Source organism: Hevea brasiliensis, chromosome 9, assembly GCF_030052815.1.
Source record: "Hevea brasiliensis isolate MT/VB/25A 57/8 chromosome 9, ASM3005281v1, whole genome shotgun sequence".
NCBI classification, from domain to species: Eukaryota; Viridiplantae; Streptophyta; class Magnoliopsida; order Malpighiales; family Euphorbiaceae; genus Hevea; species Hevea brasiliensis.
The window spans coordinates 18,802,763-18,828,956 of NC_079501.1; the positions used below are offsets into that span (position 1 = coordinate 18,802,763).

General features: G+C 33.3%; 2 protein-coding genes and 1 pseudogene across 4 annotated transcripts; 1 reads left to right on the forward strand and 2 right to left on the reverse strand.

Annotated features, from left to right (window-relative positions):
- Positions 1–5,006: 5,006 nt before the first annotated feature.
- Positions 5,007–9,467, reverse strand: LOC110637642 (protein FAR1-RELATED SEQUENCE 6). The gene is made up of 3 exons (XM_021787869.2): positions 9,032–9,467; positions 7,653–8,212; positions 5,007–5,672 (listed from the first exon to the last, which is right to left on the reverse strand). Coding segments are annotated over exons 1-3 (756 nt in total). The 5' UTR covers positions 9,033–9,467; the 3' UTR covers positions 5,007–5,477.
- Positions 9,468–10,387: 920 nt separating this feature from the next.
- Positions 10,388–12,343, forward strand: LOC110637604 (uncharacterized; annotated as a pseudogene).
- A 608-nt stretch (positions 12,344–12,951) lies between these two features.
- LOC110637635 (uncharacterized) lies at positions 12,952–25,761 on the reverse strand. 3 transcript variants are annotated; one of them, XM_058153282.1, is made up of 18 exons: positions 25,572–25,761; positions 25,364–25,475; positions 22,948–23,200; positions 22,765–22,809; positions 22,435–22,475; positions 22,252–22,333; positions 21,414–21,458; positions 20,482–20,538; positions 19,527–19,586; positions 19,300–19,427; positions 18,770–19,034; positions 18,603–18,669; positions 17,358–17,428; positions 17,196–17,285; positions 15,382–15,490; positions 14,414–14,505; positions 13,524–13,629; positions 12,952–13,342 (listed from the first exon to the last, which is right to left on the reverse strand). In XM_058153282.1, the coding sequence occupies exons 3-18, from the start codon at positions 23,071–23,073 to the stop codon at positions 13,218–13,220; spliced, it is 1,509 nt and encodes a 502-aa protein (XP_058009265.1). In that variant the 5' UTR covers positions 23,074–23,200; positions 25,364–25,475; positions 25,572–25,761; the 3' UTR covers positions 12,952–13,217. The 3 variants fall into 3 exon arrangements, with proteins under 3 accessions (XP_058009265.1, XP_021643542.2, XP_058009266.1); XM_021787850.2 differs by having other exon boundaries at positions 22,948–23,118; positions 25,572–25,738; XM_058153283.1 differs by having other exon boundaries at positions 22,948–23,195; positions 25,572–25,738.
- Positions 25,762–26,194: the final 433 nt, after the last annotated feature.

Here is a 26,194-nt window from a genome sequence, read left to right on the forward strand (position 1 = left end):
GATTCCTCAACAGGAACTAAAGCTGAAAAAAATTACAAGAAAATTAAGCAAAATCATTTTGGCTTAATCTAAGAAATATGCGCAGATATAACAGTGATCTTGTGGCTGTTTAGGGCTAAAAGGTTTTGAGTTGAGTTTTGGTCTGAGTGAAATCATACTGTCTTTACGTGCTTTGCCCATTCTCAGCTATGGTTATGGACCTGTGTTGTTCAGTTACTTCAGTATTCCCTCTCTGCACAGAATTTTTTTGGCCTTTGGAATCTATATAGAGCAGAATTAGGAGCTTCTTGAAGGTGATAGCGACAGGCTTTCTTTCTTTCTTTCTTTCTTTCTTTTATTATATATACATATAAAGAGAGAAATTAATAAATGGAAGGAAATCTACAACTTTATTCCTTGGTGATAAGACTTTTTCTTATAGAAAATCAAATCTGGACAAAAAAGAGCAAGAATTCATATATATATATATATATATATATATATATATATATATATATATATATATATATTTTTTTTTAATTTTAAAAATTAGATTTAATTATTGAAAATTTTAAATCGACGAGGCAACCGATGAACTGGTTGAATTATCTTACTTATAAAATTGAAGGTGCATGCATGGGAGGCTGCACACATATTTTGTTTGTGCATGTCATCTGTTAAATTATGATAAAATAAATTAAAATCATATTAAAATAAAATAATTAATAAATATTTATTATATAATTAAAAAAATTATTTATTTTATTAAATTGTGATGTGAATAAGTAATTATATCAATAATTTATTTTATTAGTTTATTAACTTAAATTATTATTTTTTATTATAATTTTTAAATTATAAAAGTATATGATTTTTTTATTTATTGTGATAAAAATTTAATATAAAAATAAATTTTAATAATTATTATAAAATATATCAAATTAATAATTATAATTATGCATTATTATTATTTTAAAAGAGATTATTAATTTTATAATATAATTAATATTTATTTAATAATATACCAATTAAATCTCGGTTTAATCAGGTAGAAACTTAAACTCAGAAGCCTTTACTTTTATGGATTGAATGAATAGCATATAGTATAGAACATTATAATTTAAAAAAAAAAAAAGAAAGTTAATGAGACCCTATTTATAAATCTCTCTTTCTATATATATATATATATATATATATATATATATATATATATATATACACACATACGTAGTGAGAGCAGGCTTCTTCATCTCCTGATACAGCACCAGCCTGAGAGTGAATATGTAAATGACCCAGTTGAAAGAAGGGGCTATATTGCTGGTTTTTGAATGTGTGTAACCATATCACCATTGTTTTCCATTTTCATGTTAAAGTTTATTGAAATCTCGCTCTAGTAGACAATTGTGCAGCAAGTAACAGAATTAAAAACCAATCAATATGCTTAGCTTGATTTGTTTTTCTTATTTTTTAAAGGTGCGTTAAGAATTTTAATTTTTTAATGAAATTTATGGGAGAACTCCGTCTAAGTAGTTTGCGCTTAGCCGGTCCCAAGTCTAGATAAAGGAGGAGGGTTGCGGTAGGTGACAATCAGCGTAAAAATTTCGTCACACCTTATGATATGGATTCAAATGATATAAACGTTGGGGCGTCTTCTACTTACGACGCACTACATCGGAGTCCGGGTGTAGTGAGAAATATGCAAGGGTGTAGGGCATTCACCGAAAGCGACGAGTCATGCCGGTGCCCGGGTGTGGTGTTAAGTGAGCAAGGGTTCCCACATCATGGACGGGTGTGGGTAAAGAAGTTAGTCCATAGGACAGATAGTAGAACAAATAGTGGAACAGAACACAAGATAGATATAGAAAACAATAGAAGATATCATAGAATGAGACCAATTAGAAAGGAACAGGATAGGAGGAGGATCATGGTTGGTACTTGGAATATTGGATCACTTACAGAAAAATTAATGGAACTTGTGGATGCCTTGGAAAGGAGAAGGGTGAATATTGCCTGCATTCAGGAGACTAAATGGGTAGGAGATAAAAGCAAGGAAGTGGGTAATTCATGGTACAAACTGTGGTTTACCGAGAAGGAGAGAAATAAGAACGGAGTGGGCATAATCATAGACAGGACATTGAAAGATGCTGTAATAGCTGTGAAAAGAGTAGGAGATAGAATTATACTAGTAAAGCTAGTACTAGAAGGAAAAATAATAAATATAGTTAGTGCTTATGTCCCACAAATAGGACTAGATAGTGAGAGTAAACAAAGATTTTGGGAAGATATGGATGATTTAATGCAAAGCATACCGAATGAAGAGAATATTTTCATTGGTGGAGATTTGAATGGACATGTAGGAAGAGATAGGCAAGGTTATGAGAATGTTCATGGAGGTTTTAGTTTTGGCAGTCGAAATGAGGAGGAAAAAAATATCCTGGATTTTGCTATGGCATATGACCTAATACTAGCAAATACCTACTTTATAAAAAGAGAGTCACATTTAGTGACTTTCAAAAGTGGACAACATAGAAGTCAAATCGACTTCCTCTTAACTAGAAGACAAATAGAGCTCTATGCAAGGATTGCAAGGACATTCCAGGAGAGGTTTTAATAAGTCAACATCGATTAGTGGTCTTGGATGTCAAGTTTAGAAATAATTCAATTAAGGTCAGAAGAAATAGTGTAGCTCGAACAAAGGGTTGGGAGTTCAAAGGAGTAAAGCAAGTGAGGTTCAAAAATGAGCTTCTCGAGTCCGAAGCATGGAAGCTGGACATGGAGGCCAATGATATGTAGATACATATGACATCAAAGATTAGAGAAGTAGCTAGAAAAGTACTTGGAGAATCTAAAGGACATGGACCACCCTTAAAAGAGAGATGGTGGTGGAATGAGGAAGTACAAAAGGCAGTGAAGAGAAAAAATGAATAGTATAAGAAATTACCTAAATGTGATAATAATGAGGTATATGAACAGTAGAAGATAGCAAAGAAAGAGGCTAAAAAGGCAGTTAGTCAACCAAGAGCACATGCCTTTGAAAAGTTATATAAGAAACTTGAAACTAAAGAAGGGGAGAAAGATATTTATAGATTAGCAAGGAGGAGAGAAAGGAAATGTCAAGATCTCAATCAAGTTTGGTACATTAAGGATAAAGAAAGAAAAGTGTTGGTGAAAGATGAGGACATTAAAGAAAGATGGAGAAATTATTTTAATGATCTCTTTAATAATAGTCAAAATGGTAATAGCATGAATATAGACTATAGAACAATAGAAAATAATGTGAATTATACTAGAAGGATTAGATCTTTAGAAGTAAAGGAAACACTTAAGAGAATGAAAGTTGGTAAAGTAAAGCCTGTGGACCCGATGGAAGACCAATTGAAGTGTGGAAGTGTTTGGGAGATATGGGAATGGTATGGTTAACTAAATTATTTAATAAGATTCTAAACTCAAAGAAAATGCCTGATGAATGGAGGAGTATTTTAGTACCTATTTTTAAAAATAAGGGAGACATACAGAGTTGCTCAAACTATAGAGGAATTAAACTTATGAACCATACTATGAAGTTGTGGGAGAGAGTTGTGGAGCATCGACTACGTTATGATACTTCTATCTCTCCCAATCAATTTGGTTTCATGTCCTGTCGTTCAATTATGGAAGTGATCTTTCTCATTAGAAGCTTGATGGAGAAATATAAAGATGTGAAGAAAGATCTACACATGGTTTTTATTGATTTGGAGAAGGCTTATGATAGTGTTCCAAGAGATGTCTTATGGAATGTGTTAGAACAAAAGAGAGTATCTATTAGGTACATACAAGTGTTGAAAGATATGTATAAAGGAGCAACTACTATTGTACGTACACCAAGGATCAGCCATAAGCCCTTACCTTTTTACATTAGTTTTAGATGAATTGACGAAACATATACAATAGAGTATTTCTTGGTGCATGATGTTTGCGGATGATATTGTTTTGATAGATGAAACGTGAGAATAAGTCAATAAAAAGTTAGAGTTTTTGAGAAGTACTCTAGAGTCAAAGGGCTTTAAGTTAAGTAGAACGAAGACAGAATACATGCATTGCAAGTTCAGTGAAGGCCAAACTGGTGATAGGAAAGGAGTTAGTTTGGATGGAGTGGTGCTGTCCCAAAGTAATTACTTTAAATATTTCGGCTCAGTCCTTTAAGTAGATGGGGGATGTGAGGAGGATGTTAGTCATAGGATTAAAGCCGGATGGTTGAAGTGGAGATGCGTCACGAAAGTTTTATGTGATCGCAAGATTCCCAATAAGTTGAAAGGAAAATTTTACCGTACAGCTATACGACCGGCTATGTTATATGATAGTGAGTGTTGAGCACTGAAGGAGTCGTATGCGTCTAAGATAAGAGTTGCAGAGATAAGAAAATTAAGGTGGATGAGTGGCCATACTAGACTTGATAAAGTCTGTAATGAGGGTATTCGAGAAAAGGTAGTAGTGGTACCAATTGAAGATAAGTTGAGAGAAGGAAGATTGAGTTGAATTGATCATGTAAAGCGTACACATATGGAGACTCCAGTTAAATAAGTAAAGCGTATTAGGTTAGAGGATAGAAAGAAAAAAAAAGAATAGACCTAAATTAACTTGGAGAAAAATAGTACAACATAATCTAGAAGCATTACACATTTCTAAGGATTTAATCCACAATCATTTAGAATGGAGAAAGCGAATCCATATAGTTAACCCTAAATTTTTAAGATAAAAGTTTAGTTGAATTGAGTTTAATGAAATTTATGGGAGGAAAAAAAAAAAAACTCCACCATGTAAACTTCAGGAAAGAGAAGCACGCTTTTTAAGTTCTTTTTTCACTTAAGGTATCCAGGCTCCTCATTCTCTGATGTGTTCTGAAAACTCGCGTTGCTCGCACTCAAGAATTTTCTAAGTTCTTACATGTAACTGAAACGAAACAATCACTGGTCGCTAGGGAGTGACAGAGATGCCCTAAACACATCTTCTAAGTTTAAGATGGAGCAAAATTATTATATCTATAAAAATTGTGGGCACATAATCCAATAAAATATATTAAAAAGAAGACGAAAACAATAAGAAAAGAAATACATTTCCATGCTATACAAAACAAGAAACTGAAATGAAGTTCTACATAAATGGCAATGGAATGCAATGTTGAACTTCCTTGGGACACAATGATGCCCTTATGGTGAAGACCAATTTCATATTTTTGGCATAACCTTGCAGACATGGGATTGGATAACTATACATCAAGTCTCTATTTCTCCTACTCATTATGTGCTCCAAAAATAGGACCATAATTATACTCAATAACCCAAATCAATGCTGCTAAATCAAAACATTTTCACAATGTGTAACTAACTGGACACCCAGGAAGAGCAAGTCAGCATTTGACATCTAACCCATGAGAATCTGTTGCTACCCAACAGCATTCTGTATACCAATTCTTGATTTTGTATTTTAGGAAAAACAAAAAGAGCGAAAATTACTGGACCCTATACACGATTTTGCTCCTCTTTTTTTTCCATCTCTCTCACATTGTCTACTATATGTTGGATCTTCTTTGATAGACTGTTATTATGCTCCTCAATATGCTCAAAAATCAATTCCAAATGCCTTTTGTAAGTTGCTGCTCTCTTTTTCTCTATAGCCAGCTGCTGCGATAGTTCACGGATTTTATCATGTTCATTCTGCCACAGGTACACCAAAAGGTTAGTTGCAACATAAAAATAAGTAATACAACTAAAATCATTTTACGCAGTGCGGGTGTTGAGAATTCCATTAAGCATCCATGAAAATGAATTCATACCAATTTGGAATTTTTACACGTAAAAATTGCAAATTGATATTTGGAACAACTCAAGTCCTCATGAAAGATAGCATTAAATGTTTCCCAACTAGTGATCTATTAAATCAGATTCACTAGTATGTCACACAGGAGAAAACAAGCACATGTGCCTTATAGCTATTTCCTAACCACGATACCATGGACAAAGATATTAATTCAACCTATACTATGAGAAAATACAAATAACACATTATTTAGCAGAGCTTACAATACAATGGGTGAGTCGATTTTCATGAATATCTTCATATGATTTTTTGCAATGAAAAAAAGGGTGCATGATGTCATGATATAAGAAAATGGAGGCATGCAAAACTTGAAATGCAAGCATTGGAGAAAGTATAAAGCTGAATAAGATCTTTATTTATAAGGCAGCCACATAAATCACATTACACACATAATGGGATTGGTCAACAAAAGTTTGTTAAATAGTTTAAATCCATATGATATTTGGAATCATGATTAAGACAATACTCCTCTAAGTCGGACTTCTAATAAAGCTCAAAAAGTCTCAAAATCTAAGATTGCAAAACATAGCAACCCAGTTGAATCCAGCAAAGCTAAGAATTACTAAAATACCAACAGGTCCAAAACCAAGGACATATACTTAACCCATGGCTAATTGAGTTCAATACATATAATAATATCATCATAAAAGGCTTTGTAAGTTTCCAAATTGAATCTAGACCAAAATAAAAATTTATATGATCTGTCATCTTGCTTTTCCCCGAGTTTCTTGTTGTCTGCATGAGTTACACCTATAGTTGACGTTTCGCAAGAAAGACAAAGGCTAACCACTTTTAATTTTAAAAGTTTATCACATATAAGAAAACATAAGATGAAATACGTAAGTGAATATCCACAACTACCTCCTGATGATCCCATCCCATAACCATGCTACACAAACTAATGAGGGAATTCTCCTCATTCCACACAACATTCAATAATGTTCTCACCATCATGATCGTAACAAATTCAACAACCTAATAAATATTCAGCTTAACTTGTTCCTTTTTCTACAAATAATCTATCCAAAATATCAAGATAACTCAAGTAAATTCAACAAGCTAATATAACTCAGCTCAACTCATTTCTTTTCTTGCAAGAACCTGGTCCATAATATCTAAATAACAAGTGTTTGCAACAATCAACCATGCTTCCAGATCAGATCAGCCCTCAAAAATACATCCTTAAAAATCATAAATTTAAACACTGAGATATTTAATCCTGCACTGTACTATTTTTTAGTTACTGGATACTGGAGAGGTAATATCAAGCACACATGCCAGAACATATAGATATAATTGAACCATTACAAATGCCTTCACAGCTAGTGTAAAACAGCACACAAGTTAAGCCAATATATATATATATATATACACACTGAATTCTGTCTCACAAAGGATTTAAAAAGTAAAGACAGGTAATGAAAAATGAAAGATTCTGGAAATCATGCTGTGGTTACTTAAGTGTTTAACCTACAAATAACAGAATGCGAATGACAGTGTTGGTGCAACCTTTGTTGTTTTACAGTTTCTTTAGATTTAATTGAGATTTCCAAAAATTATAGATTCTAATTAAATCCTACACAGTATTGTTATGGGGAAAAAATAGTCTAACCATGCTAACTGTTAACTTGGTTTCTGCAATCATTCAAAGTGTGCACATATTTTTCCAGGTAACCCAAGTTCATATATTTTTTTTTTCAGGTAACTTAAGTTTGTGTGCTTTTTTCTTTCAAGGAGCTCTCCAAACAAAATATTATATTTTAAAATTTAATAACACAACGCTACCAAATCTGTCTACCAGGAGAGCAAGAACTAACCGGATACTGATCATAAATGCAATCCCTTCGGCCTTTACCAGGTGTTAGAGGATGAGTGTGCTCCTTGACAAACTTTGTAACAACCCATTTACCGGAGCTTACTTTTCTAAGCAAAATCATTGCTCTGCAGCCAACTCTTGTCTCTGCCCTTTGTCTTACAATTTTTTCACGCTTGTCTGGCATTCTATAGCCCTCTTTATTACAAACAAGTGCCCGACCAATGGCTGACCCATCACGCCTTGATCTAGAGAGTTTGCTTACACGGATGATGAATCCCAAACATGTAGCATAAGCATTGTAAAATGCATGTGCAGCTGCTTCAGATTCAAATTCCTGTCCCACGTAGGGCTCATCTGCTGGAGCCATTGCAACAGATGGAACTCCATCCATGATTGCATCCTTACCCAAAGTCTCTTTATCCACTTTATCATCCTGATCTTGTTGAAAGTCCTCTTCAGCAGAAATCACATCAATCTCGTTTTCATGACCTGCTCTGCTATCTTCCAACTCAACAGTTCCCACCATCACACCACTGGCATCACCATTTACCCCAAATTCCACTGCAATAATAAGCAATTATTTCGATGAGACACACCCATGACAGCATCAAATTAACCAAAAGACAAGGCTATCGACGTTATCTTACAACCAGAAGGAAAATGGGGAACAAGAAAATGCTAAGCCATAAATTTCTTGTAATTGCCAAATTGGAAAGAGGCAAATAATTGAACAGCAAGTTTTGTTGGATTTTTTTTTGTCATTAAAAAAAAACTACAACCGTAAGGTTTCAATTTGTTTTGGTTTTAATTTTATCTTCTTCCAATCCATCATCAGCCAGGCAGAAAAACCCAAAATTTTAACAGAAAAGGCAAGAAAAAGACTTCAAGTATTCACCCTTGCCCCAACAAGTACAAAAGGAGGTTCATTCCTGTAATGAGTATCGAAGACCTGAATCATGATTAGGACTTTTGGGGACAGAAACAACTGTACAAATGAAAATTGGCAATAGAATTGGATGGCAAATGGGTTTTGATTGGATAACGGGATTGGATTTGGAATTGAAGCTCGAACTTCAACCCACTTCTAATTCTGATAACATTGAAACTGGGTTAGAATTACAATTTAAGTGTTTCCACTTAATACAGAATTAAATATTGGAAGAGAAAATTCTACAATTTCTTCAAATTAGCATGCTACTAACTCCCAAATTATTAAAAAAAAAAAAAAAAAAAAAACCAAAGGTTACCCAAAACACAAATATCCTCTAAAAGCCACGAGACCCGAAGCAGAAAAACTCAGTTTATCCGGTAGCCATACAATAACAACAACTACAAATAAACTAGAACAATTGAAAGAGAATAAAAGGTCGGGAAGCTTACTACTGACGGGCGAAGGAAATAGCGACTGATGCGATCAAACCAACTAAAATGGAAAAGGAGGAAACTGAAAATGGAGAAGGAGGTGAGACAATCACCGACAGTAATGGGTGTCGTCAACGCGATAATATAGAGAGGGTAGATGATGATTGCGAATAAGAAGAAAGGAGCAGGTATTCATGTGAAGGAGACGGCTAAATCTTCGACGTCGATCGCGATGTCGATAGCTGGCAGCTGGCCCAAGTCCCTTGGCCGTCGGTGATGGTAAATTTCGATAATGTCGACTGGAGTTTGGGATTCAGTGGTTAGGGTTCAAAAATAGTCTAGAGGTATGATGAGAGACGGGAAATGAAGGAAAGAAATTCTTATTTTTACGGCTTGTTTGTTGTTTTGGAATTAGAAGTGAAGGGAAACGGGGAGAAAGGAGGAAATGCAAGGTTATTATTTGGGTTGTTGAATGGAAGGGAAAGAAGGGAGGAGGATGATTATTGATTGATTATAAATAAAATTGTTATATTATTTTTGCGGCTTGATTGACTGTTTAGAAGTGAAGGGAAACGAGGAGAAAGGAAAGGAAATGAAATAGAAGAAAGAATAATTTTTTTTTTAGTTATCGGTTGAAGGAGAGGAAAGGGAGGAGGATGATTATTGATTGATTATAATTAAATTGTAATTTTTTGAGAAAATAATATAATTGGTGGCATATAAGTAAAAGTGAAATTTTATTTATCAATGTATTCAAATAAATAATTGGCTTTTTAACAATAAAAATGAAATTTTAAACATTTGATTTACATATAAAGATTAAATATAAAATATTGTAAAATTTAGATTTTATTTATTTTATAAAAAATATTTTATTGTTTAAAGAATTTAAAAAAATAAATCAATAAAAAATATTTTTTTATTATAAAAATTAAGTTATTATTAAAAAAGATGATTTGTTTTTAGAATGGGAAGTCGAAATCTAATTTCTAAATTTTAATAATTTAATAAAATATAAAAATAATTACATTGATATAAATCTATTATATTAGTTTAATATTATAATTAAATAATAAAAATATTTTTAAAAAATATTTTATATATAAATTATTTTTTTAAAATAAATAAAACGTAAAAGCAATTAACACGTTACATGATATATAAAATTAGTGATTAATTTATAAAATATATTTAATGATTAATTAAAAAATAAAATATATTTTTAAGTATTATTATAATAATATTATTTATAAATTAATATTTTATTTAATAAATATTTTTAAATCATTTACATATTTTTTTAAATCTAAATCATTTACATATTTAAAATAATAATAAAAAATATTTTCATAATTTTTATATTTATTTTATTATATATAAGATAATTAAAATTGGCAGCCGTATTCGCAGCCACCAGCCACGGTCACCGGACGGCGATCAAACTACCGCAATCGACGGAATTCACGACTAAATTTCTTGAACTGAACAGAAAAATGAACGAAGCTCAAGCGAGGCCGTTAGTGCTAAAGCAGCAGGCCTCCTGCGACAACAAAACCCGTAAGAGGTCCCTCGGTGTCCTCCTGAATAGCTGGCTTCCGGCGCAATCCCAAATCTCCGATGACAACATGAAGAAGCTCTGGAAAGGCCTCTTCTACTGCGTCTGGCATGCCGATAAGCTGCCTGCCCAGACTCATCTCATCGACAGTCTCTCTTCCATTCTTCTTCAGCTCTATCTCCCTCTATCCGTTCACTACCTTTCTGTGTTTTTGCTCACTATGCGCCGCGAGTGGACTGGTATTGATGCCCTCAGGATAGACAGGTTTTATCTTTTGATTCGTAAATTCATGCACTCCTTTTTCATTCTCTTGAAGAAGAACTCTTGGGATTTGGAGCTTCCGACTCTTTTGATGGGTGTGTTGGGGGAAGGCACCTTTTTGGCTGATGATAATTCGCTGAGAAATGGTGTAAATTATCATATTGCCTTTGTTTTTCTTGAGGAACTTAGATCTTTTCTTCCGCTAAGTAAGCAAGTGATTGATGTTCTACTGGGACCTTTTCTTTCCGCTATAGGAAAGGTGCAGGATAAGATTTTGTTGGCTAAGATTAAGAGTGACGTGTTTGTTTGTTTGCTGAAAATGGGAAATAAGCTGTTGGAGGTCAAGAAATCAAAGGTTGATGTTGAAACTGGAGATGATGCTTTGATGTTAGGTTCAATAACTTTAACTTTGGAATTTTCCGCCGAATTTTGTGAATTGGGTTCTGCAGTTGAGTGCCCTCAGGGGAATAGGAAAGTTCTATTTGGTTTGCACGAGCAATTCTTGAAGTTAGAGAAGGATTTTGCATCTTTAGGGATTGATATTTGTTTACCTGAGGTCAACAAAGACACTAATGAGGATAAGGTGCCAACTTTGGTCCCTCTTTCCATTGGAATGGAAATGGCTTGTTCTAATTCTGATGCTGCAAATTTGTCTGGTTGCAAGCGTCTGAAAAAATGCAAATGGCTAAGAAGGCGTCAACGTCAAGCAGCAGTAGAAAGAAGGTTAAGAAGCAGAACAATTTTTCTGATTGTGACACTGAAGAGAGTGATCATGTGGTTGCGCCAAATTGTGGCAATTCAAATGATGAAAACAATCATACAGCTAATTTGGTCACATTTGATGAATCTGTGATATCAAACCTCCAAATTCATTTTCATAAATTTGCTGCAGAAGTGGGCTTGGATAAGAAAATTGGAAGCGCCTGTGATTTTCTTGAAGTCAATGGAAATGGGGTGTCCGAAAAAAGGAAGAGTGCAAATAGTGCAAATAAGCAACAATCTGACGATCCAGAATTGAGTTGTGAAGCAAATGCATCAGGCTGTACAACTGCAAAGAGTACTGAAAGGAGTGCCAAGAAAGTAAGGTTTTCCATGAAAAACAACCTAGCGTGGAAGCCTCAAAGTCCTTTACCTCCTCAAAGTTTGAGAATACCACCATCTGCCACTCCTCGAGGAAGTGCCCTTAAGAAAGGGATACCTCCAGGTCCCATTAGGGAGATGTCTGCACCTAAAAGGGCTAAACAGAAGGCCAAATCTGTGGAGGGGGGTCGGAAGGTAATAAAACGTATCAGAAAGTTAGAAGACTGTTTCCACTTGGTTTTTCTGGATCATCAAATCTCTTGCTTTTATTGTCTCGTGCTCTCTTCTGTTGGAAACCTGTCTCAACTTCGAAAATTATTTTTGATATTTGATTTCTTTTGTTGAGTGAAAGACAGATGATACAAATGATTCATTAACTCCCAACTATTTAATCCATATTTTGCGATTAACTGATGTTGGGAATTTTAATTTAATTTTTTTCAATTCTTTCTGAATGGCTACCCTTTATTCAACTGGCCTGGTTTCAATTGGAGGGCTTGATACTCCCTTAATTTCGAGGAGCGCTTAAATGGGTTGAAATTAATTTACAGTAGTAGGGATCTTAATAAAGTTCCAGGTTATTAAGTTAGGTTTCTTTGTCAGCAACATTTGCATTCTTGGTGAGGATATTTGGCCAAAATTGTCTTTTACACATTTAAGAAGCTGAAATTGGATCACAGGTCCATTTGTCGATGGAAAATTTCCTGCATGCACTTCTTGATCTCACTACCATCAATATACATTGCTGTTGCTGCAGCACACCGCAAACTTTATTTTTTCAAATGACACTTAAATTGCTTGCAGTGCAGCTAGTAATTTCAGATATAATTCCATGACTCTTATTTTTCACTTTCTACCTTCTTTAAATCGCAGTAATTGCTTGACACCGGCTTTCCCACATAAACCAACACTGGTGTATTTCTTTTCTTGTTTGGGCTTATTAATTTACTCAAATTATGCATTTCAAGTTTCATTGCAATGGGATAAATAACTTTAGAACTAGTAATGAACATTCATTAAATATAATCCACAGCCAAAAGGATTGCATCTTAATTGACCTAAAATTTTGCATAAATAATCTACATAAAGCAGTAAAACCAGCAGTAATTTTACCAAATTCCAAAAAGAAAAAAATTGCACATAGATTGCAACTCCGTGCACAAAAAGTCCTACGTAACACAACATCAGCTACGATACAAATATTTTAAAACATGACTAAATTGTATAATTTCTTTTTCTTTTTTTCCTCAAAAGTTTGAGTAAAAAGATTACATGAAATAATTATAAATTTTAAGGCAGCAAAATAATTTACTCTTCTGTTTTCTGATTTAAGGTAGTGTCTGTCAAGTTATAAGCAGCATCAGCAGAGGAAGTGTCAATATCATTCAGTCCCAACTCCTCATTTTGCTCCCAGGACCTCCCATATTCCTCAACTGAGAGCACCAACCATACAAGTATAATTCAGAGGAAAAGGAAATAGCTCAACACAAAATGGTATGTGTATGATCAAGTCTTTTATAAATCACAAACGAAAATGGTTTAAAGGACAAGGAACCTACAACTCATTTCTCATATACTGCACAAAACCAGCCAGGACAGGTAAGAACAACTTACATAGTAATTGATGGTCATCCTTGATATCATCAGTTGCTGGTGCAATAAAAGAATTTGCTAATCCATCATCAAGAATTAAGGTCCATGGCTCTTCCACATTCAAAAGCTGAAGAATGGAGGACAATTAAACACCGTTCATGCATAAAAGAGTAAGCATCAATTTTTAAACCCTTCAAACAACAAATATCAGTGTACTGTCCCTTGTAGCATTAAATCAGTATTCAACAAAAGGAGCAGACAATAATAAAAGATTAGCAAATTTCTTCATCAGCACTTGTTACACAGATGGCATGCAAAGTTAGATGAATTTCTTTGCTGGTAAATTGAAAGCTAAATAATGTGAAGTTTTTTCTCAAGTAACTTGCTTTAAAGATGCATAAAACTAAAGTTTACAAGAAAAATTGCATGTACAAGAGACATTGCCACTCTTGAAGTCTTTATCCTTTCATTGATGAAGAAAATAAAACATTAAAAATGCCATCATCATCAACAACATTTTGACAAATAAGAAATGAATAAATGAGGCACCACCACATTCTGGATTCAGCCTCATTGACATTATTCATAATTGCACCACATGCTCTACCATGCCATCATAATCAACATTTTGACAAATAAGAAATGCTCCCACAAAGATACAAAATGCAAACTAGAGATCATGTAAGCATCCTTCAAAATACCGCTCCATGACGCAGGCATAACTCAAAATCCCCAAAAAAGGGGAAAGAAAAAGACCCACACCTTTGGTTACCTTGCAATTAAGAGCCAAATGAAAGGCTAAGAGCACTCATAAACCAAAGATTAACAAACAACCATCAACTCCCCCAAGGCCCAAAAAGTAAGATTTTCCAATCTCTCAATACGGCGCAAGGTGAATAGTAACGTGTTACCTTGGTCAGCCTTGCTTTAAAGTCTTGCCACTTGTTTTTTTTATGTTCATCGAGACTATCTCCAAAGGTAAACCCATGCACTCTCTCAAGGCCTGTACATATCAACCAGAGATTTAATGAATTTATATCCCATTTAAGCTACATAAAGAAATCCATAAGGAAAATCATATAAAGCATCTATAATATGCCACTTAATGCAGCAATTGAATGGAGGAACGGATGAATAGAAGTCGGGCTAAAAATGAAACAAATTGCACCTATCTGGTTTTCTAGAATATTCTCATAACTGAAGCATTCCTATATGAATGTTTGCAAATCATGTAAAAATAAATTTATAAAAATTTTGCTAAAATTCCCCCTTAGGTATAAAAGCTTTTGTGTAGTTGAACTTAAAAGAATCAGCAATGATAAAATATTTCGTATGCACACAGATCAAAACATTAATCGCCAATTTCTGATATGTGTGTTGTGTGTTCTGATAGGTTTTAAGAATCATGGACATTGGTTTTCCACAATTTTTCCATCATCTAAGTAACACTGCCAGTATATCTCACTAGAACATGAAGCAATTATGAGATGGTAAGTGCATCATATCTTTATTCTATTGTTACATGCCATTCCTCAAATCTTAGTTTCATTTGTCAATAAGATGTTCCCATCAGGATTCAACAATAGACAACTTTTTCTCACATTCAGCGTGCGAAAGACTAACAACTACCCTCATGGTCTATCTTTAACTAGTTCTAAAACCCAGTGAATTTTTTTGCAAAAAATGCAAACAAGATGGCATTCCTATTTATAATTTTATACCCCAGAACATTACTAGGCCAGCAAGGAGTGGCTGAAGTCTATTCCAAAGGAACATGAATGTAATATATTTTGAAACAAATCGATTGCAAAATGCAACTAGAGACATAATAATAATAATGTGTTTATTAAAAAAAACAAATGTGAGAAATTACACTCACTTTCACTAATTTTTGTAATTAAACCTTCAACAGTTGTAACAACTCCCCCCAATGTACCACTAGCCAGCTCCAACTCAAGCTCTGGGACTTTCACGCTTGCAGTATCTGACTGATAATCCACATGATTCAGTAAATGATTAGAAATCATATCCAAAGTAGTGGTGGTTGTCTGATAAGGAGAATAACAAGTATATTTTTGCAATCTCTAGTCAACAAATTCATGCAGTTAAGGAAAAATAAATATAGGCTTTATTTTGGTTTAATTCTTAATTATAAAAATTCAGATTTTCCTTGCAAAAATTTTCTACTTAAGTAAATTATGTAACTCTCTAGTTAGGATCTTCTATTCAGTAAATTTAGGATTTTAGTATTCCTTAAAATTTTAGGATCTAGAAGGTAGGTTGTTCCCAATTTAGTGATCATTAGACATTTTGTTATCTAGAAGCTGCAGTCCTTGTCAAAGAATGAAAGCAATTCTGTAAGTGATTAAGTATCCATATAACCTACTTGTTTTGTTAGGCTTTAATTAATGGAATTATGAGTTTAGGATTTAGAAGGCCTGGGAGCCTAGTTTTTTCCCCCTCATTTCTTTTTCTCCTTCTCTCTCTCTCTCTCTCTCTCTCTCTCTCTCTCTATCTGCTGCAACAGTATATTGGATACTGATCATCACTTCAAAAAAGCCTCCATTTTCTCAAAAATTTCTCTTTTTATATCTTGACCATAAATCTTATTAATTGCTTGTAATTTTCCAACATAAAAGCATTTGTAGGCTGGTTGTTTAACCTGTCCTACATCGAACTTATTTGGGTAACCAGATAAATAAATTAGGAACACTATTGATTAGCAGCCTAGATTCACCTAAGCCAAATCAAGTTCATAAAATTCCTTCCAGACATCATATTGTATTAATCTCCTTAAGACTTGCAGCAGAACAAAAGCAGATTTGTAAAAAAAAAGCTATGCAGCACAAAAGGCGGGGAATATATCTCCTTATTTAAGAACCTTTTTTTCCCCTTTTTAAGGGGGAAGGCAATTGAAGGGCGCTCATGAACCTCCATTATGCTCCAATATGTTAACCCCCTAATCAAGGGGTAAAGGTTGAAGGAGTAATAATTTATAAAGTTGTCTTGACTTCTCAATTTTAACCTTTTCTTTCTTAATTTCAAAGTTAAACATTTTTTTCTTAATTTCTAGTAAGTCCCTCACCCTCATCTACCCTTTACTCCCTAACCAAACAAGATTGAATATTTTACTCTCTTTCTATTTTCTCCACCAGTCACATTTTAATCAAACACAAGGAGGATAACCAGTCCCTTTCCCTTCCCCTTCCCCTTCCCCTTCCCCTTCCCCTTCCCTTTCCCTTCCCATTCCCAAAATCACTGGAAGAGAAAAAGATTGCAAAGAATTTACATGGGATTCTTATATCTTACACATCAATTCGTACAACAAGTCCCCCTTTAGCAAAATTAAAGTCGTGAATATTATTTGTGATCAAAAGATCATGGATTTAATTGTTGCAACAAACTCTGCAAATGCGCAGAAGAAAGGCACTAGGGACATCCAATTTTCTAAGTTCCAACTCCATATGATCATCACTAGCAACACTTTCACATGCTCTTTTCAATGGATGTGTTAGAAACGTTTCATTGAAAAGGGAAAAAAAAAAAAAAATCTAATGACAGATAATAATAAAGAGATGCCACTAATTTGTTGTATTCCTGCACATATTTTCCTTTGTAACCATATGATTACTTGTAAAGAAATTTCCGTTGCACCCCATATAAAAAGTATACAATACAAAAAAACAAGCATACCTTTATTACATCTCGGCTTAGGTCATTAATGTTCTTCACATGTAGAGTGATTCTCTTTCCTTTTTCAGGAATTGGCCCACCAGGTTTCAACTGCATGGATAATAATAATTGCAATCACACGGTGGAAAGATGAACAAAAATTGTAATCAAATGAGTACAAACCTCAGAATTGCGATAACCACAGGCATCACAAGTGGATGCCATGACAATTACTTCTTGGAAGTATGGAATTTCTGCATACTGTTAAGGCCAACAGCCGCTCTCATACATAATATAAAAGACCAAATTGTAATATTTTAGATGAGTCCAGCCTCATAAATTGAACAATTCAAATGAATTATGGGATGCATAGCTTCTCAGCACAACAATATTTTCCATAGCTTTCAAGGCCCTCAGTTATTTTTTAAAACATGAAACATGAAACATGAAACATGAAAGGATGTGGAAGTACTACACTTGGCATTTCTTACTCAACATTCAACAATTATTCTCTCTACTTTACCAGAACAAAAAAATTACCTAGAATGAGGAAGGGAATTTGAAATACAAATAGAAATTTAAAAGAATTGAGAAAATATGAGAGAGAGAGAGAGAGAGAGAGAGAGAGAGAAATGGAAACAGGAATAAACAAGTGCAGTTAATTAGAAGGTGGTCTTAAGGAATTTGCATGAAGCAATATTCTTAACCTGGTTCATAGAAAAAATAGAAATTTTTGTTTCACCAGCAATAACCATTACCCTCTTTTGTGTAATTTTCTGTCATATTCAACTATAAATACAAAATCACAATGTCCCTACAGGTTCAAACATTTTCAGTCTTACTTATTGTAAGAAAATGAATATTTTCAGACATACCCCATAGGTCATAAAATAATTTCTGAAATTCAATTGCAACCAAACAGCAAAGACATTATTTTCTCAAAACATGTTAGTCTCCACAAAAAATTGGAGCCTAAATGCCATGTCTCACTTCTTACTCAGAAAGAAACAACAGGGGGTTGACAGTCCAATAAAATCTTCTGGAAATACATGGGATAAGAAAGTAACTTTTCCTATAACATCAGTTTTATAAAATAAACAAATATGGAGGAATCAAATACTAACAAAGAAAATCTGCTCATATTAAAAATCTGCATGTTTGAAAGGAACATTATGCATAAGAAAATGCGAATATGAAGTAGAAACCCAAAGCAATCAGGTGTACAAGAAATATAACAGACCAGCAAGTATTAAAAAAGAAGAAATTTCAATGAAGGAAATTTCAATGAACATGACCAACTGATTACCACAAATAAGACGGCTGATCCATGCTAGGAATTTATCATAGATTCTTAGCCAATATTAGAACAAAGAAATAAGAAATTACATCATCCCAGAGAAGAAAACCCTCCAAAGAGGACAAGGATACTGGTGACAAACATTCGTGTCTCACACCTGCTGGCACAAGCTCCACAACTTGATGGGAAAGTCATCACCTGTTAAAGAAAGCACACCTCAAGTAATATGATAATAAAATATAAACATATAAGAGGACAATTAAACATGTAAAGTATTTAACAATTGTAATTGCATAACCTCTTCTGGTGAAGAGTACCGAAAGATAGCATCTGCAATTTCTGCATTGTTACTCTGAGCAATGGCCCGATGACCAGCCACTGCTCCAACTGATCCATGAGGTTCTCTTTTTTGTTCAGAAACACTGCCTGTCACCTCTGATGGTGGTCTGTTGCCAGATTCTCCCAATTGAATTGGTTCCACTAAATATCCCAATGACGCCTGTTGCTCTGGAGTTCGCTCATAAAACTTAATAGTCAACGATGGATCCGAGGATGGAGCAAACCTATTCACATATTATTATATCATCATTTATTTATTTATGTATTTAAAAAAAGGAGTGACATGAGGTTAAATAACAATCCAAGTTTGTCCCAAACACACAATTTAATTCAGCTACATCTTCTTAGATGTAATATAGAATAAGAACCTACGGTTCAAAACTTGAAAACATGTAGGGAGCCAAACACACACATAAGCATACAAAAAAAAAAATGCAGCTTCAACACCAGGAGGCAGACAATAAAATTTCCCTGAATTAAATCTCTTACGGATTCTCAATGAAGCTGTTTCCAGCAGGATCATCTAGGATGAAGGTGAAAGATGAATCTCCAGTTGCACAAGCTTTCAATTTCAATAAAAACCGGTCAATTGCTTCAGCAGTCTGAGGATCAACTTTCTGGATAGCCAGAAAACACCATTAAGGAAATGCATAAAACAAAAGGGGAAAGAGAAAAGAAAGGCATCAAACAATAATGACATCAAACTTAATATGCACCTTCCGCTCTTCTTGAAGTGCTTCTAATTCATCCGCAGCTCGTGCCAAAATCCCTTCCACCTATGAGAATTACTCCAGGTATGAGATGGTTGAAAGGTTGAAATAAGCAGAAAGAATACTCTAGGAACATATGACAAAAATTGGAACAGGTATCTAAGATATGAAGACATGATTGAAATTCAAAGATGATTAAGCTTGTCTAACTTGAAGCAATGCACCAGCAACCTAGCTAATATATCAAACACTATCAAGGAACTCATCCAACCCTTCACATAAAATTTATGTCCAAAGCAACTAACAATTTTAATGACCGCATTCCCTTCTCAAGTTGATTGCTTAACAAGTTAACATGACTATGGATCATTATTCAGAACACAAAAGGAAGAAAAATAGAAAATCAAAGCGAATTTCCCCATAGTTTGACTTTATGTTTAAAGGGAAGATTAATAACTCAGTTTTTGCATTTTTTGATATGGTAATTTTGAATGACTTCAATCAATACTGCAAACAGTTAGAGATCATTTTATTCCATTCACACTAATTTTGTTGCTAAAAGGGACAAAAGATTTATTGGTACTGGTTACTTTCTCAGTTTTGCCGTTACCCTGTCCCATTTTCTAGTCACTACTACACTTACTTTGAACAGGAACTTATTCATTCTTGCAATTTTTTTTTCCAGTCCTTCTTCCTATATATATTATATAAATTGCCTTTACTGTATATTATTAGTCATTACTGTATTTTTTGCCGGTTGATATGAGAAAATCTGTCTTACAATTATATCAGCAAATTGACTTGTACAAATCTAGAAATATAGCAAAACCACTGAAAGAGTTTCCACAATATATGAACAGGCCAAGTGGAAGTTGGAAGACAGTCATTAGTCATTACAAAACAAAGCACTTAGAGCCAGCCAGAAAAAATAATCAACGTAAAACAGAGTTAAAGGGAATACTGTTGATAAACTGCCACGTTGTGCCTCTGGAGGAATTTCAAAATCCAATTCAGGAATCTGTGTACAAAGATATAAAAGTGAAAAGAAATCACAAATCAAAACCTTATGATAAAGTAAACATGTAAAGTTCTCAAACTCTCCAACACCCTATATTTTATTAAGTGAGCACTACAGATAATGAAAAGACATTTCAATTCTGTAACAAATTAAAAAAAATCATAATTTACAATTTATATGATTAATTTATATTAACAATTAAAGATCATATACTAGTAATAAAAATCATAATTTAAACATTACTGACAAAAATTGGTTATTTTTGTTATAATATTTGAGGTAACACGACAAATGATCAAAAACTCAAAAATCTTCAAAACATTGACCCAAACAAACCAGAAACTAGAATCCATTAACTGAAATAGCTGAATTTCATCAGCTTGATTCAATTTTTCAGTTAAAAACCAAATGATGCTCAGTTGCTCACCCCTAAACCAAGGGCCAATGGTGGATTTATCATCTAGCAAACAGATTAAGAGAAATGTCTTAAACAAATTGATGTTTTGACAATAGCAATAACTGTCATGAACAGGCATTCATGCATTCATGAACTGAAGTTCAGTATGCTTACCTCCTCCGAAATTAAATAGGCCATAATTGTCTGAAACAGTTGGTTAGCAACTTAAAGATACTGAGTCTAAAGCTTAAACCTTCAGTTGCACAAGGATACAAACACAACTTGCACGTCTATGGATGCTAGCAAAAACTAAGAAGAGGGGAAACAACGGGCAGAATGTAATAAGAACTGCGATGATTGGGGCTTAAGTGCAAAGGACCTATCCAATTTGGCTTGCGACAAAAAATTCTATCCCACAAAACTAATCATATAAACAGGCAAATAAGAGTAATAACATAAATAGATAAAGTGAATATACCTTTATGGTGGCAGATTCAGATTTTATTACTTGTCTATTAAGCACCTGTATTTCAAACACAATTGAATTATATCTGTGGTACAATTTCCTTAAATTTTGATGACAAGAAAACATATTTACATATTTCATATGCACACCAAAGCAATGGAAAAGAAACTCAAATAACAAGGACTTGCACCTTCTAACATGTACAGAAAAAAGTTCATAAAGGAAAGAGAAGTAAATGAAAACAACAAATCAAAATAGAAAGGTCTTGCAACAATATAATTTTTAGAATGACACTATAATTGCTATAAACAGTTCTAACACAAGCAAGGTCAACTAACAGATTATCTGAAAATGAAAGCCTAGGAGACAACCACACAATACAATAAGGCACTTCCTGAGAATGACCACATGCATTCAAAGAAAAGCACAATTGCATCAATATTTGACAATTTGACATCCACCATAACAATTCCAAAGTAGGGAGCAGGAAGCCCATAAATTAGAATAACAGAAAAACAAGATACTCTCAATCACTTCCTTATTTGAAGAATTGGTGTCAATCATACTTAATTCCCTGAATTGTGCTTAAGTGCTAGTAATTAGTTAAGAGGCAATATTTATAGGCCAGGGAACATGGCCTTAAATCATCAAGAAAATGTTCAAATTAACATTAAATGGTCAATATCATAAAAAAATTACCTATGAATAAGTTATAACTATCATATTCATTTCACTTTAAAATCATCAAAAAATGAAAATTAATTTAACCCAATAAAAAAGTAATCAATACCGCATAAATACAAATGAAACACATTAGAAACAATAAGCATTTTGTTATGGTTGCGACAACCTTCTGATCGCCTGATGACACCTCCAAGCGATAACAACAGCCTCGTGGCTGGATTTCACCAGCAAACTGGACTTCATTGTTCCTAACAAGAAATAATGAGAGGGGGAAAAGGTTATACAGAAGATCACTTTTAACTAAATATCATTAAAATTCTCACATCTTAAAAGAAGAATATAAGGTTACCTCTCACCACAGTGTGGACATTCAAAGGCCGATAACAAGATCTACAGGCAGAGCATATTTAGCACAATTTTTTCCATCATCCAGGCCACTTACATTATTAAAAAAAAAAAAACCAACCACGCTTGCTGGGTGTTCTAGTTATGGAAGCTCAACAGTGAAAGGTTCATTTAAATTAGTGGTAGAAGGGGTATAAAAAAGGATAAATTTACTCATCTACCATTTGCTGGTTGCCAAAGCACAGATTTGGGCTCAGTTATAATACTCATAAACAAATAAAACTTAAGTAGAGACTCGGTAAAGATATGCATAGCAAAAACATATGAGATGTACCTTTCTGAAGTGTGGGATTAGTGTCAATAAAAGCCTCGTTACTCCCTGTAGAAAAGGGGAAAAAAAAAAAAGTCATCTCTCATGCTTAAAATGAAGCAACTTAGGCAGCACAACACAAAATCAAATTTCTCTTTCAAACCTCAATTTTACACACACACACACACAGAGAAAGAGGGGGATTACATTTTCACCGCAACGCATACAGAGGCTTTCAACCTGGTAGAGAGGGGCATCATCGTCATCGGTGGAAATAGCTTCCACTACTGATTGCACATCCACTACTTGCTCCTTGTTGCTGCTGCTTTCCATTTTTTTCCTCTGTGTTTTTGTTAACACTTTGGGGCAGGGGCAAAACTAAACGTGAAGAAAAGGCTTTCTATTAGGTCTTTTTGGTAGTGTTGTTGTATTCTGATGTTGCTGTATTGAAACGGCTGTTCTGAAAAAACATTTTACATATTTAGTAATAAAATAGAAAACTACAATTAATAAAAGAGCTGTGTATTATGGATTTTATTAAAATTGCTATTTAAATTCTTGTTAGGGGCTAAATGACCTACACTATTTTAATTTTCTTAATAATTAACCATTTATTTTATTTTTATTATTTTTTTATAATTATATTCAATTTATATAATAAATATTTTATTTTAAAATTTTTATTATTAGTTAAATTTTAATAAATCTCAATAAAATCTTTCACTAATATTTATAAAATAATTACCAAAACTAAAAGTTCATTTACTTAATTAAAAAGTATAAATATTTATTATAGTAAATTTCTATATCATTAAACTACTTACAATTTGATCACAAATAATATTCATATACGACAATTCATTATCTCTATGACTATTAATTGAAATACCTTCAACATCAGGCAAGTTATTGAAAGACATGTATTCAAGATTCTTATCAAATATTTGAAAAACTCTAGCATATCTTGACCTCTTTCAGATATAGTTGTGCAAAATCATTGAAGTAATAACAATTTTTATTTGTACTTTAAAAGGATAGGCAAGCATATTATCTAAAACATGTCTCTATTCTTCCACACCCCAAATATTCTTTCAATTACACTTCGCAACAAAGAATGTACGCGATTAAAAATTTCTTCTCACCTTGATGGTGGTTGACCAAATCTAAATTCCGATAAATGATATCTCACATCTTTGTAAGGTTTAAGATAACCCTTTATATTTAGATATCCAGTGTCAACCAAATGATATTTTCCTATAATTCATTAAAAATATTTTACAGTTAAAATAATATACATAATAATTTACATTTTTAACTTAACTAGGAGAACTTAATTTAAAAATTAAAAAATTATCAATATATCATAAAATAGATATTTAATTATTAAATTATTAATTTAACTCAAGGTAGTAGGATGATCTACATGTGAATATTTGCGATGGTAATGTCCAATAGGAAGTAATAATGAAGACTGGTCCCACACTGAGAACACTTTAACCCAATCATTAAGAATTTCCTCAAATTTTAATGCCTTCTGCTTGACATTTTGTGACTTACATGAAAGGATCCCAATGCTCCAATCCAAAACTTTTAAGAATCCAAATGAAAATGAGAAATTAATAATAAGAAATTTTAATGCAGAAGGAGATAAAAAAAAATGCCAAACATGGTTCTAATTTCAATAAATAGTAATACTGAAAATTAAACGATATCTTATAATATAAGATGACTCTCTAGCATATTCATTTTCTTAACAAGTCTTTCTTATCTTACATAAGATATCATGAAGCCAACTGTAATCAAAACTTGAGAACCCTCAAAGTATTAGCTAAAATTAATGATGTTCCTAAAATACTGGAAGTCAAATCCCAAACTGTCCACTGTTTGTTAAAGTTGTCTCAGCAATGTGGAAATCGCATCTCTGCAATAAAAGAATCTAGTTAAAATCACAAGTTCTCTGGAGCATGCTGGCATGTTCCTAGGAAGTGCAAAAGAAGAAACCATGTCCAACACAGATTATGATTCTTTTTCAAGTGCCCATTCTATTTTAATAGTCAGAACATTAATCTCTCTCAACCTACACTCTGGTAGCTACTTTGACTCATCTTTGTTGATCTTGACCACTTGATCTTAAATTGTGGCTAGTTTTGTTTTGTTTCCTTCCTATTTCTTTTCAATTCCTTTAATTCTTTTCTTATTCACTGACTAAGTACTTTCCCATACACTGCCTAGGTAATTCAAGAGGCTAAATGTGCAAGGAAAACCAACACTTTTTACTTGTTATGATGTCATATTTCCCTTCTTTTGACCTCCAATGGTTTGTCGGTTATCCAATTCCACACTTGGTGCTCGCCACACAGACAAGCTATTGGTACAGATATAAAAATAAATAAAATAAAATACAGCTGAACCCTAAATCTATATCAAATTCTCCACTTGTCTTCAATTTTAGAGTGAAAATCAGAGCCTCAACCAGATCAAAGAAACACTATATTCTTCCCATCAGCTCTCCTTAAAAGGCATTAAAAAGTACATGTAAATCGAATACACAATATGCATACAAGTAAATGCAATCAACAGGCGTAAGTAATGATTAGGTCTGAAGGATTTCCAGACTGCTTACTTGAAGCGATGGGCACCAAAACAATCCGAAAAGAGCTGGAGTGGTTAAAACCAGCAGCTGATGCACAAGCAAGTGAAGTGGTTATACATCAATAGCTTGCAGAAGCTCCTTCCTACATGGCAAAGAAAAAAAAAAGAAAAAATCAGAAAGCCCCTTTGACAGAGATGAAGCATAACATAAATCTGTTCAAGCATGCTGCCAAGATTACCTCCTTCAATTACAAAAGCATAGAATGAAGAGAGTTGAATAAGAGAGTGAAGGTGAAAGAGACGAGACAGTGAAGAGAAGTGAAAGAGGCGAAAGAGCGGTCTGTTAGGGTGGGTTCCTTTAGGAAAATAGAAGGGTTTTATAGTGGCATGATATGATGCTTAAACTGCCGGACACTCAAGAGGGCCAATGTTGGTTGAGAAAGCGCTAAGATTTTCGCCCACTTTTTTTTTTTAACCATAATTTTCGCTCACTTATTCTTCTACGAGATATTAATATATTAAAGTTAAGTTTTACGGACATGAATAAACTTATCATTATAAAAATTTTATTTCAAATATTTTTATTATAATATATTATAATTAAAAATTTTAACTAAATATTTTAAAATTATTTATAAATAATTATTTACACATATTTTAATTATTGTTTATAAAATATATTAAATTATTAATTATAATAATATTTGTTTAATATTACACCGGTTGAATTTGATGTAAACTCAGTTAAATCTTAAACCTTGGCATTATTAACCGGACCAAATTTAAAAACTTTGAAAAAAACAAACCCTCTCAGATTTTCTATCACATGAAAATTGAAATTCATTTGTGCTATTCCTTTAGA